General features: G+C 45.1%; 1 protein-coding gene across 7 annotated transcripts in view; it reads right to left on the bottom strand.

The window, feature by feature from the left end:
- Window positions 1-13,895, bottom strand: part of VPS13A (vacuolar protein sorting 13 homolog A) — a 315,178-nt gene that overhangs the window by 243,409 nt on the left and 57,874 nt on the right. For all 7 annotated transcript variants that reach the window (XM_075128708.1, XM_075128710.1, XM_075128707.1 and 4 more), the window contains exons 15-16: window positions 7,345-7,480; window positions 2,437-2,531 (exon numbers count right to left, since the gene is read on the bottom strand). In XM_075128708.1, the coding sequence (XP_074984809.1) occupies window positions 2,437-2,531; window positions 7,345-7,480 (231 nt within the window). The remainder of the gene's footprint in view (window positions 1-2,436; window positions 2,532-7,344; window positions 7,481-13,895) is intronic.

The following is a 13,895-nucleotide window of genomic DNA, read 5'->3' on the forward strand; positions in this document are numbered from 1 at the left end:
GGTTCAATTTTATATAGGTTTTTATACAGGGCTCATCACCATAGCATATGAACACCTTCCAGTAGCACATTAAGCTATGTGATTACATACCTGTCACATTTGTTCTTTCATCCTCTTCCCAGGAGGAGAAATGTGTGCAGTGGAGTATCTACTTGGGGGGGAGGGGGGGTTAAATATACCAATTGTGTTTATTTTAGAGAAGACAAGGTCAAAGAAATGGGTCTTACACTTGGAGGTGAAAGTAGTGAGATTTGGATGGTCTTTAGTTCCTGTTAATTCCACAACCTCAAGCAACCCCCCCAGAGAAAGTTCTGTCTCCCACACAGCTGAACGTTACTCTTATTGTTGAGAGTTCCATTGTGCCTAAGGAGAGAAACTGAACTGGATTGAAAATTCTACAGGAAGCCAGGGCAGAGAACAGGTATGATGGACTCACAGTAGCCTGTGTTCTGAAGAGATGCAGTGCAGCATTTTGTACTAGCTGGACTTTAAGTGCTGAATGTTTCATGCCCAGGTATATTGCATTGCTATAGTACATTCAAGAGGTGCTGAAGCAATTAATAACTGAGGCTAGGTCTTCAACTTCATGGACTCCATAAAAATCACAAAGTTAGCCCAACACCATGATTTTACCAACAGCAGGATGGCAGAATTGGGCATTCTCACGCAGTGGTCTCGTGCTCAGTGTGCCTCATGCTGGAACAGCAGTTTAGAGGGGGACTAAATATCTGTTTTTATTTGAGGCACAGTAGCCAGTGTTGCCACCATTTGGAATATGAACAGCAGGGCGGTAGAAGCAGGCATGTGCACACACCAGGGCTCACAGTGCATGTGTTCCAAGAGGCAGCAGCACCAGCTACTGGCCTGGCATAAAACCAGCCACCTAGTCCCCCTCTCAAACCGCTGCTCTGACATTATGATATTGCCACAAACGCATGCTCTGAGCCACAGCAAGCATGAAACCAGCATGCATGGATGCCTGTTTCTGGCTCCCTGTTGTTGGAAAAATTGCAGTAGTTCAGCGGAAGACATTTGATGACATGCACATTCTGCAAAATTCTGTACATTACCCGTGATACAGCCATGAATTAAAAATAATATGATTTTCTCAAGGGCCTCACTCATGGATCTTTGCAGTGTCAAAGGCTGCAGAGACATACAGGAGGATGAGAAAGGATGTCTATCCTCTATTCACTGACAGCGGAAATCATCCCTCAGTGTCACTAAAGCAGTTTCCATTCTGAAGTGGCCTGAATCCAGATTGTGCCAGGTCAAGAATGTAAGCTTCAATTAGATGAGCTTGTAGTTGGCTTTTTGACAGTTTCTTGCTCAGGAATGGGTAGGTTGACAGCGAACGATGGTTGCTAGAACTGAAGTATCCAGGAAAGTTGTTTCAGTGTTGGGCAGACTATTGCATATTTGAAGGAAGAAAAGATTCCTTCTCTGACTGAGGCGTTGGCTATTTTGTTCAGAAGTGACTCCAGCTCTTCATGACCTTCTTTCAAAAGTCAGGAAGGGCATGAGTTGGATTCACAAGTTTTAGGTCAGGAATCCTTTAGGGTGTCCAAGATGGTGGCTATGATGGGATGAAGGCAAGTTATGTATGCAAAATTATCCTATACTGTTCTATACAAACTCACTACTAGCAAATAAGAGAGACTAGGCAAAAACCTAAGGACAAAGCGTCAAGTTGTGGGTGCTCCCTGCAGTGGTGGGAAAAGATATGAGCTAGGGGATGGGGGGTATGTCCTTATGTAAAGCAGAGGAATGACATCAACATTTACACAAGATCTCTCACTTATCATCCAACAGACATTGCTTTTTCAAAGCAGTTCCGCAGTCTGCCACCAGGAGAACCATATTTCACAAGTGGGAATACACAGAGGCCTTCCAAAAAAAAAAAAAAAAAACTTTACCAAACTACTAAAAGCATGAACACTGGCTGTTATTAACATAACCTATTTTGAATGATTTCTAAATTTTAATGAACACAAATATGCAAGCTCTTTTTTCAAAGGAATAGGTAAAGTATTTCACTGTTTAAATACGCAAATACTGTGATTTTATTCTAGCTTGACACTTTGAAAATATATTAAAACTTTCTGAAGATGAGCTCCGGAGAATAAGATTTGAATTCCTCAAAATATCATCCTCAAGATCCAAATGTTTATATGTCACTTAATAATATCCAGTTAAAGAATAAACTTTTTGAGCAGATCACAGCAGAAAGTAAGTTAACAAAAAAACCACAAAATAGTTCAAACAAGTAAGAGAAGAGAGAGGAGAAATGAAAACAGACATTTAAGAGATCGAAGTAACGTATAAATGATCCCAAATTGTGTGTATTGTTTTCCAGTGTTATATACCATATAGAAATCTAATTAGCAGTTTATTAGTAAATTTGCTGATCAGAAAAAGTAGCCAAATCTTACTTACTGTTTTTGGCAATGTTGGATCAACAGCTGTTTCACTATATCCAATTGCTGCATAGAGTTTAGCCTTTTCTTCCAGTGTCATCAATTCTTCAAGACCTGCCACATTATAAAACATTATATTTGCAGTATGCATTTCCTAAAAAAAAATGCAGTTGTCTTTGTACAACATTATATACCTCCAACCACACAATACTTTTATGCAAGAAATTGCCAGAAGTCATAACCTTTGACAAAGACCTTTTATGGTTTCTTCTGAACTCACCACTAAGGTCTATTCTACCCCTGACATGCAGAGCTATATGCATGTTGCTCCAGTTAATAAAAGTGAATTGGACAACCCCACATAACTTAGTTATTGAGCCTAAAAGCAAAGGGATTACAAAATAACAGCCTAGTTTTTTGTGTAATACTTATGGTCATGAAAATGTGTAACAAAATGTTTTATAACACCACATAGAACTCTATTCCCCTTCTTGGGATTTGTAGTCCTTAGTGATCCAGGAGGCAATCCAGATAGGGTCCTCTGTTATTGTGGGTGAAAGATTATTCTGGATTTATCAAGAATACTCTCTCTAGGAGTCAGATTCTGCAACCCTTCATAAATCTTGCTCTTGCAAGTAGTCCCAGAGAAATGAAGTGCTAATCAATGTAAGTTTGTAGAATCAGCCTTTAAAATATATTTTAAAGTAGGTTTGTGGACTCAGAACTAATTCCAACCTATTCTCCTAAGGGGAAAAAAGAATAGTGGCAACACCTGTCTATTGTGCAGAACATGACTATTGTCAGACATTGTGAAGACAACCTCCCTCAAGTCAAAGAAAGTACTGATGACTATAAAATGGAAGAGAGAATCACGGAGGCAGCATAATGGCTTCATAGTTAACGTTCCACATTGAGATCTGAAAAACATTTTCTAATGCCACTGCCCAATACTGAATAGGTAAACTGACCCACGTCCGGGGGCTGGTGGCGCTGTTCAGGCGAGCGCTGACGGGCACCCCCTGCGGCAAGGGTTGGTGCTGCACTGATGGAGACCGCTGGAAGGATCCCAAGGCAGGTTTACCCCTTGAACAGGGCATCTCACCAGCCAGTGTGGATGGCACCAGAAAGAAGAATATGTCCGTAGCAGCCTGAAAGGCTTCCAACGTGGATGGGGTAGGGGGCAGGTCTTGAAGTGGGCTCGACAGAACAGCGGAAGTTGGAGCTTGGTCACCGTCCAGAGGAGAAGAGTTGCCCCGCGCGGGTCTTTGCTCTCCTCTGGCTCTCTTTCTTTTTATAGGACAACGTAGAAGAATGCTCACTCCTGGCCTTTCTTTGCTTTTTAGCTGGTACCAGGGATGGGGATCGGCGCTGGTCGGAGATTGGTGCCAGTGGCGTGCTCCATACCGAGGCCACAGTGCTTGAAGCAGTCTCATCTCATCGGCTCTGAGGCCAGTGCGAGGGTCAACTCCATAAGGAGCGCTCGGAGACTAATGCCCAGCTCCTTTTTGTCCACGAGTTGAAGCTCTTGCACATGCAATGCTTGTCGCTCACATGGGTTTCCCTTAAAACACTTCAGGCAGCTTCTATGTGGATCATTGACTGGCATGGGTTTTTTGCAACAGTCACAAGGTTTGAAGCCCGGGGACCAGGGCATGCTCCATACCTAGGCTGAGCCTCGTACAGGATTAACTATTTCTAACTTAACACTAAGGGAACTATTAACTATACAACTTTAAAAAACGATATACAACAAATTCACCATTACACACAGTAGAGACAGGAAATCTTGTGAAGCAAGGAGACATTCCAGCACCGTCACTGGCAGTAAGAAGGCATCAAGTGAGGGGGGGGGAGCCGGCAGCGCCCCTTACACCGGAGCATATGCGTGCCACTGCAGAGGGTGCCAGAGCCGGTACCCCATGGATACCACTGAGGGAAAAACTTCCGGCACTGGTGCATGTGGCGAGCACACACACCTACAATGGAATGGCCATGAGCAAGCACTCAAAGAAGAATGGGAGGACAGAAGATACCACCATGGAAGGAGAAACTGGAAGGAGAGCAAGATGAGGAGGTATTTGTGGAGGCTGTGGTTCTGGAGGTCGAGAGATTATTGAGTAGGGGATGGATAGAGACCATTGTGTTTGCAGGAGTGGGGGATTACTGAATTGTGCCCTATACATGACCCAGGGATCCCAATATGGCCAATTAGGGGTAAGGGAATATATGGTTGCATCCTTAGGGGCTCCTGAAAAGGCTGGGTGCCCTAAACTGCGGTTAGTTGATGTCAATTGCCCTGATGCTGATAGACCAAGAGAGTCTTGACAAACACCCTTGTCCTCCTCGACATCACTAAGGAAAGGAGGTGCTGTCCCTGTGGGAGAGCACGAAGAGTTTGTTGATTGAGAAGTGGGTGAGTCTTGAAACACCATCTGTCTGATGAATGGAGAATCCGGAGTGTCAGATATAGTGAAGTCTGACAGCTGTGTGAATTCCTGTGGGTGATCTCTCCTCAGTGCCCACATTGAGCATTGTGGCAAGGTGTGATATGTAAGACAGTCAGCAGATGGCACCAGAGAGCTTTTCGGAGCCATAGCTTTAGTAGGCGTTTGCAACACTGCCAGAGTCTTTCTTGGAGCTGAGAGCTTCGGTGCCGTGTGCAGCATCGGGGCGGAGGGCTTCACTGGATCCGGCTGTTTTGCCAGTGCTGGTGCCAATGGTGGTGCCGACAGTGTCCTCAGCACCAGAAATGGACCTGGAGCCACAGAGGAAGTAAATGGCTCGCTTTGGTCGTTCACAACAGGAGGTAGTGCCAATAGCTTCTGTTTCGCCCAGGGACCGTCCTTAGACTTACTCTCAGGGGCTGAGGTAGTCAGTCTAGGACAGGGGTCTCAAACACACAGTCTGCGGGCCACAGGTTATTTTCTGAAGCCCGCCAGCTCCCCGCAACACCACCCTCCTCCCTCACCCAGCATTTACCTAGAGCAGCTCCGGCCCGGCGCTCATGGGGTAAGGGCAGGCTCCCTGCCTGCCTGCCTGCCCTGCCCCGGGAAGCGGCCAGGACCTGGGGGAGAGGGGACACAGGGGTTCCCTGTGTTGGCTGCGGTTCCCCGTTCCCGGCTAATGGGAGCTTCGGGGGAGGTACCTGGAGAAGCGGCCAGGGCAACACACAGACCCCTGTGCCCACCCATCCCCCTCCTCCAGATCCCGGCCGCTTTCCGGAGCAGCACGGGGGCAGGGCAGGCAGGCAGGCAGGGAGCCTGCCCTGCCCCCGTGCATGCCAGGCCAGACCCGCCCCCCGAACCCCTCCTGCAGCCGAACCCCCTGCTGCACCACACACCCCTGCTGCACCCCGACCCCCTGCCCTAACCCACACCCCGACCCCCTGCCCTGAGTCCCCTGCCGTACCCAGCACCCCTCCTGCACCCCAACCCCCTGCCCTGAGCCCCCTGCCACACCTTGGAGGCAGGGAGGGAGCAGAGTTCGGGTGGGGATTTCAGGGAAGGGAAGAGGCGGAGCTTCATGGAAGGCGTGGAGTGGGGGCAGGGCAGCGGATGGTCAGTGGTGCGGCCCTCGGGCCAATGTACTAGTCCTCATGTGGCCCTTGTGGTCATTTGAGTTCGAGACCCCTGGTCTAGGAGCAGCTTACTGCCCCTTGTCAGAAGCTGTTAGCACCATAGATCTAGCTGGGGATGGCATTCCTGCAATTTGCACCTCAGGAGCTGAGGGAGGGACTGCTCTCTTCTTAGAGTCAGCCCGGTGGGAGGATGATCTTCCCTTACTTGGGCAAGGCGAGTGAAGTTGGGCAGATGACCTTGCTGAGCCTGAGGGTCTCTCTGGTGAGGAGTAAGAACCGGGGTCCAATGCTGGTCACAGGGACTTTTTAATGAGGAATAGTTTGAGTTTAAGGTCCAAGTCTTTCCTTGCTCTTGACTTTAAGACCAGACAGTGGGAACACTTCTGGGAAACGTGACCTTCTCCCAGGCAATGGATACGCTGTGTGTGGCAGTCCATTATAGAGAAGGCGGCCCCGTATGACACACACCGCTTAAACCCCGAGGAGCAAGGCATAAGGACAAGGAAGTGGCTTCCCTGATGGGAATTAAAAAAAAAAAAAAATTTTCCCTATGGATGAAGGAAAAGAAAAGCAAATGAAGGAGTTAACTAACTATGAGAGGGAAAACCAGGTAAGAGACTATCTAAATAACGAAGTGGGCTCTACTAACTGTTCCATTCCAGACTGCAGGTGATAGAGAAGAAACTAAGGGCGGTTAGACCGCACAGTGCTATTTATACTATCTACGCAGCGCGGGGGAGGGGAGTTGTGCATGCACAGTCCGACGGGCATGGCTATTGAAGATCTCTGACTCCAGATGCAAAGGCGCAGCCGTACCTACAGGGGAGCACTCATGGGGACATCATTCGAAGAAGAAAAAGGTTTTTTGGCTTAGCTTCCCCCCTTCCCAAAGTCTTTGCAGGTCATCTACCAGATAATCATTTAAGTGAGCTGCATTGTAATAAAATATGTAAAATCACTCTAATTTCCTTCATAATCTGGTTAACAAAAATAAGATAAGTCACTTTGCAGTAACTGATGTTTTCTATCTGAGTCATCTCTCCAATTCCCCATTCTTAGTACAGCAGGCTTACGGAAATTCCAAGAATGGCAAAGGGGGGAGAAAAATCCCAAGGAAAAAAAATGAAAGATTTATAAAAAGTACAATTAGAAACCTAGAGGCTTCTCAATGTGCAACAACATCCTTGACAATAACGGTAGAAGAAAAGTAAAATAAAGATTTTCAGGCATCTTCTAATGGGAACAACATCACAAAAAACTCAAGACTCTTTGGTACAGATCAGCTTTTCCATCAAGTCCCATTTATGGACAGAGAAAATTAATTCCACTACTAAAATAAAACTGACATACTTGCACCCTTTATTTCTTTTTTCTTCTCATCGTTTCTTTCTCCTGCCCAACCCCATATCCAACTGAACCAACCACCAGAATTTTCATCATCTTGTTTTACCCCTGGTCTGTAAATCTTTAATCCAGCTTTAGTTACCTGTGATTAAAAAAAAGTTCACAGTTAAATTCTATACATGAGTTAGACAGTAAGTAAAAGATATAAATATAAGTCATGCTCCAATGCCCCAGAGCAACAGGAATGACTTTATGACAAAAGTGACATTTATTTTTTGTCTTATATACTTGCTACAGTTTTTCAAAGCACACTGTAGGCCTGATATCAAATAATTTCTCAGTTTTCATAAAGGCAACCCACTGACATGAGTGATAGAGTGGAAGGAAATTAATCTCTCTCAAGTCACCAAAAGCCTCTATTATAAGATTTCCACATAAACCAGACATTCCTCTCTCAAACACAGCTGCACAAAATATTCCATGACAATGTAATACATTTATTATACAACATATAAAATGTTACATTAAAATTAAGTTATTTAGGATATAAAGTCAAGCACTACAAAGCCAAGACAGGCCACATTCAGGTTTGCTCGTACAACCTCAATTCTGGTTCGCAGGCCATCCAAAGTATGCACTGAATAAAGTAAGTTACGCTGAAAAAAAAAAAAAAAAAAAAAGCACCTAATAGTGTTTTTAAAGACTACTGTCATCATATTTCATATACACTGAGCCAAAATTAACACAACTGGAAAGCTAGTACCTCCTAATTTACGAGTGCTTGACTTCGCTACCTAAATAACATTTTTAAATATAGTTTGTACCTAGTTTTGCAGTTTTTTCCCCAAATAGTGGGCTGATTTAAATCAAGAATAATTAAATCACCAAATGGAAAACCTTGAATTAAATAATTAAAATTAATCCACTTTTCCAATTGTAATTCAGTTTTTTTCCTAAATAAAGGTGCACTCTCACTGATTGATATAACTGCTAAAACACACTGATTTACAACTAAACAGAGACCCTTTATTCTAGATTTGGTACATCTTTTTGCTACGTATGATGGTTCATTATAACTAAAACTGCAAGCCCGTCATGGAGATTGTAGAAGTCACGGATTCCATGATTTCCGCAGCTGCAGTGGCCAGTGCGGCTGAGTCTGGGATCAGCTGCATCAGACGCTGCTGGAGCAGCCCTGGAGCCAGCCACTCAGGCGATCCCAGGGCCAGCCACACCAGCCGCTGCTGAAATGGCCCAGAGCAGCAGCCGGTATGGCTGGCCCCAGGGACTGCCCGAGCAGCAGCAGTCCCGGGGTCCGCTCTGGAGGTGGCCGGAGCAGCAGTCCTGGAGGCAGTTAGCCCCCACCGCCGGAGCAGGGGCCGCCGTTGGCCCCGAGGGCTCCCCAGAGCAGCGGCACCCTAAGAGCAGCTAAGGTTTAGCCAGGAGTATTTATAGTAAAAGTCATGGACAGGTAACTGGCTGCAAATTTATATTTATGGTCCTTGATCTGTCCATGACTTTTACTAAAAATATCCATTACTAAACCTTAGTTTCAACTATAAACGTTTATAATAAGCAATTATGTAGCTTAACATTGTCAGATTCTTGACTGTACATTTTTAGCCTGTTAGAAAATGGTGAATTATAAATTGCTTATTTATTAGATAATTAACTTTGCTCATGATTTTTGTTAAGTTGTTTTAGGATGGTAACTGCAATTTAAACAAACACAATTTTAAACAAACTTTATTTTTATTAAACAAAACCTTAGCTATTTTGGATACATAAACTTCTCTTATCAAAACATGTTTTACATTTACAACTGAATGATTTGTTCAACAGAGGGATTAACCAAATCAGTGAATTAAACTGACTATTTCAGATCTGTCTGGGGAAAAATGTCAAATATGCTTAGTCGCTTAAATCACTTGAAAATGGACAACAGCGTAATGAGAAGTAAAGGTGTGGACTGAAGGCAGACTTTAGCAAACTCAGAGAGCTGGTAGTGTCAAAGCCGAAAAACAGTTCAAGAGAGTTGGCAGCTTTTCAGGGACATTAAGGGCACAAGAGCAAATTATCACACTGCCGTAGGAAAGACAGGAAGTGTGACGTTGCACTCTATGATTTTATGAAAATATGCTAATGAGTGTGAATATAATGTAACTGGAATATGCTTCATGCAACAGGTCTCTTGTAAGATCTCATTACAAAACTTATAAGCTACTGAATGTGGTCATCCTATTTGTATGTATGTATAATTCCTGTATCTGAAACAAGAAATATGAAATAAAACTCTGAGGTCCTATTGTAATTATGCTAAGTGTGGGCCATTAATGGCGGAATGGAATCTTGATGGCTCCCATTAACCAGGACAATTGACTGTAGATGGTTCTGTTTACTTGCAAGCCTTCCTGTGAGTCAGGCCAGGAAGAATGAAGGCTTGGGGTCTCACAGGACATGTGACCATGTCATCTGAACTGGAATCCATTTTTAACCTGGTTCTTTTCCATTTAGAAGGGGGGGGGGGGGGTTTGGAACCCAGAGAGGGACAAAGGATTCCCGCCTGTGCAAAAGATATATAAGGGGGTGGAACAGAACAAAGGGGGCTGCAGTCATGAGAAATCCCCTAGCTTCCACCTGAGCTGGAACAAGGACTGTATTGGAGAAAGGATTGTGCCCAGAGCAGGAAGGTGTCCCGTCTGTGAAAAAAGCCTATTCAAACATATCTGAGGGTGAGATTTACCTGTATTCAGTTTTCTTACTGTATTAGGCTTAGATTGCGTGTTTTATTTTATTTTGCTTGGTAATTCACTTTGTTCTGTCCGTTATTACTTGGAACCACTTAAATGACTTTTTGCATTTAATAAAATCACTTTTTACTTATTAACCCACCCAGAGTGTGTATAAATACCCGGGGGGGGGGAGGGCAAACAGCTGTGCATCTCTCTCTATTAGTGTTATAGAGGGCCAACAATTTATGAGTTTACCATGTATAAGCTTTATACAGGGTAAAACGGATTTATTTGGGGTTTGGACCCCATTGGGAGTTGGGTATCCGAGGGCTGGAGACAGGAGCACTTCTTAAGCTGTTTTCAGTTAAGCCTGCAGCTTGTGAGGGACATGGTTCAGACTTGAATCTGTGTTTGCACCAAGCAAGCGTGTCTGGCTCAAACCAGGCAAGGGACTGAAGTCCCAAGCTGGCAGGGAAAACAGGCTCAGAGGTAGTCTAGGCACATCAGGTGGCAGTCCCAAAGGGGGTTTCTGTGATCCAACCTGCCACAGAAGGATCTGCTCAGCTGACCTGCCAGCGTGTTTTGTCTCCCTAGAAAGTAAGCAGCTTCAAGGTGAATTGAGTGGGTTATACAGAAGTCCCAGAGATGAACTGCCTTCTGGCAGTGTAGGTTTGACCATTTCCTTCCTTGCCCATTTATGTAAAACATGGTCTCTGAGCTGTCTGTCATAATCAATAGATCCCCCCCCCCCCACTATGTGGGTAAGAAAGCTTGAGCAGGGTAGACTTACTGCTCTTAACTCCCTGACATTTATGTGAGCCTCTAGGTCTTGAGGCAACCAAAGACCTTCAGTCTTCAGGGACCCAAATGTGAGCCCTCTACCTAGAAATGATATCTCCATGACTAAAGTGAACGTTGGTAGCAAGGGAAGGAATAGAACTCCCATGCAAACTTTTAGAGGGTCTATCTACCAATCCAGAGACAACAGGACTACCTCTGGTACTCGAACCCCCTTGTTCAAGTAGTGACAATTCAGGGCATATACTGATGCTAGCTATATTTACAACTTCCTGAGCCACAGTCTGGCGAGTTGTGCTACACAGGTATACGCTGCCATGTGAAATAACAGCCTGCGGTACTTGCATGCTGTTGTGGTTGGTAAGTTTCATCTGAAGTACTAGGTCTCAAATGGTTTTGAATCCCGTCTGTGGCAGAAAAGCCCTGGCATTTTTGGACTTGAAGACTGCTCTAATGAATTCTATTGTCTCAACAGACCTCAGTATTGATTTTTCTCAATTCACTATCAGCCCCAAAGCTCTGAATGTGGACAGAGTGGTGGATATGCTGGACAAGACCTGAGACTCTGATTAACGTATGTTCAACCAATCATCCAGATATGGGAACACAGACACCTAATTTTCTAAAACGAACTGTTACCACCAACATGCACTTTGTGAATTCCGGAGAAGCAACTAAATGCCTGCTTGGAAGAAGCAGCTGAACTGCATGAGCTCACAGATGCTGAAGAGGAGGGCGGTGGAGAGCACCTTCTATAATTCCTTCCATTTTCCCTAGGTGGATCTTGGAAACTGGTAGCAAAGTTATGGTGTTGAAAAGGTTGTTGCTGATTAAAATGCTTTCTCTTCGTTGCCAGGAGATTTGAGTGTTTCCCTGGAATCTTTAAGGTTGTGAAGCCTGTCAACAGTTTTCTTGAAGAATACAGTAGGGCCTTCAAACAGAAGGTCCCATAGATCTGTTGGGCTCTTACAGGTAGTCCAGATGACTGTAATCATGAACACCTTCTCATAACACTTATTTGGGCCACCAAATCTGCACTATCCAAAAACTACCCTGAAGGGCTGTTCCAGTGACCAGTTTACCCTCCTCCACCATTACTGAGAACTCTTGCTTGCAATCCTCTGGTAATTTGTCCTTCAGTTCTGCAATGTTCTCCCAGAATAACAGTTATATTGCCTGAGGAGTTCCTGCTGGTTTGTGATCCTGATCCGCAGGTCCCCTAAGGAATCTTTGACCAAACAAGTCTGATCTTTTTGAGTCCTTGCTATTAGGCATGGAGGTTCCATGTTGTCCCGGTCTTTCCCACTCATTGGCAGCTGCCACCACAAGAGAAACCGGAGAGTAGTAAATGTAAAACTGTTCATACCCTTAGAGGGGATGAAGTATCTCTTCTCAATTTGTTTTGCTTTTGGGAGCCAGTGAAGAGGGTGTCTGCCAAAGAGTCTTGACCAGCTCCACGACTACCTCACCAACTGACAGAGCATTTAGCCACGGTAGCAGATACTATGATGTCTACCAACTTGCGAGAACTCTCATGTAGCTCTTCTGCATGGATGCCAAGCACCAAGGCCACTCTTTTCAGAAGGTCTTGGTGGGCCCTGTGGTCTTCTGGAGGAAATCTCCCACTGAATCAATAGCTTCATCTGGTGATGAAGATAAGGATGCAACCGGCATCCAAGGTAGCAGCAACTCTGTAATCTGTGGTGGGAGAAGCTACCTGAAAAGGACCTGGGACTGGTCACGGACACAAAGTAATGTTCTAGGCACCCAGTACCCATCTCAAAGTCAGGTATCGGGGAATGATGTTCCCAGTGCCGTTGTGTCTGATGTGCTCCCCACAGCTATTGAGATGGCTGAAGGGAGGTCCTGGCTGGAGGAGGGATGCCCCATGGAGCCCAGAGCAGCCCCGGGAGTCCCAGGGCCAAAGATACATCTGGTGGAACACTATGTAATGACGCTGAAGTTCTTGGGCGCTCTCTCCATGCGATGACTTGGCTGGGAGTCAAAGTGCTTCTTCCATAAGCGAACACATAAGCCTCACTGCTCTATCCTTTTTCAAGCAGGATTTGAAGCCATTGCAAATGTGATATTTGTCACTACTGTTGGCCTCACCCAAGCACTTCAGGCAGGCTGGATGAAGATCACCAATCAGCATAGGCTTTCAACATGTTCCACAGGACTTAAAACCTGGAAAGTGAGGCATCATTCCAGTACTGAGCCTGGTACCAAAAAAAAAGGTCCCAGAGGACACAAAAAAGAAAACCCAACACTAACTTTCTTGAGAAACTAACATTAGCTGCAACTATTTATGAGTGAGAGAGGCACTTAAGTAAACAAGTCTGAGATGCTCCAACAACTGTCACTGGTAGAAAGAAGGAACTGAGAAGGACAGAGGGAGACTAAACCCTTATACCAGCACACAGTGGCACACAGAAAAAGGGGGCACTTGAGCCAGCCCGACGGGGCACGCACACACTTACAGTGGAAGTGACATGTTCATATTTAATTTAAACCAAATAGAGAATTGATTTAATTACAAAAATCAGATTTTTTTATCCACCTTTGGGGGTGGAGTTGGGGGGGTTAAGAAAAGGTACAAAAATTCTATTATGTAAAATTATAACTGCTCCATCATGCACCATCAGCAAGGTTTGAACGCTAAACCTTCGGCATTGTAGAACAGACTTCCATTACTTGAGCTACAGGACTGTACTAAAGCAGCTGGTAGCAGAAGACTGTTGTCCCAATGGAGTATGAGCAGCTGGCATCATGTACTGCAACCAGGGAGTGGTCGGGGAAACCACACACCTCTCTATACATCCCAATCCTGGTGGCGCGGGGGAAGGGGGCTCAGAGGAGAAGAATGGGACACTGTGGCCATGCACTGGGCCTAGTGTTGTGGCCATGCATAGGGAGCCCAGACGAGCTCCTCCCACCCCTGCTGTTCCAGTAGGTATTAGCATGTGGGACTACTGTTGCTTTGGCATTTCCCCTTCAGAAGGATCTTGCTAGTTTTTATTCTGATAT

The sequence above is a fragment of the Caretta caretta genome, chromosome 5 (genome assembly GCF_965140235.1).
Source record: "Caretta caretta isolate rCarCar2 chromosome 5, rCarCar1.hap1, whole genome shotgun sequence".
Taxonomy (NCBI): domain Eukaryota; kingdom Metazoa; phylum Chordata; order Testudines; family Cheloniidae; genus Caretta; species Caretta caretta.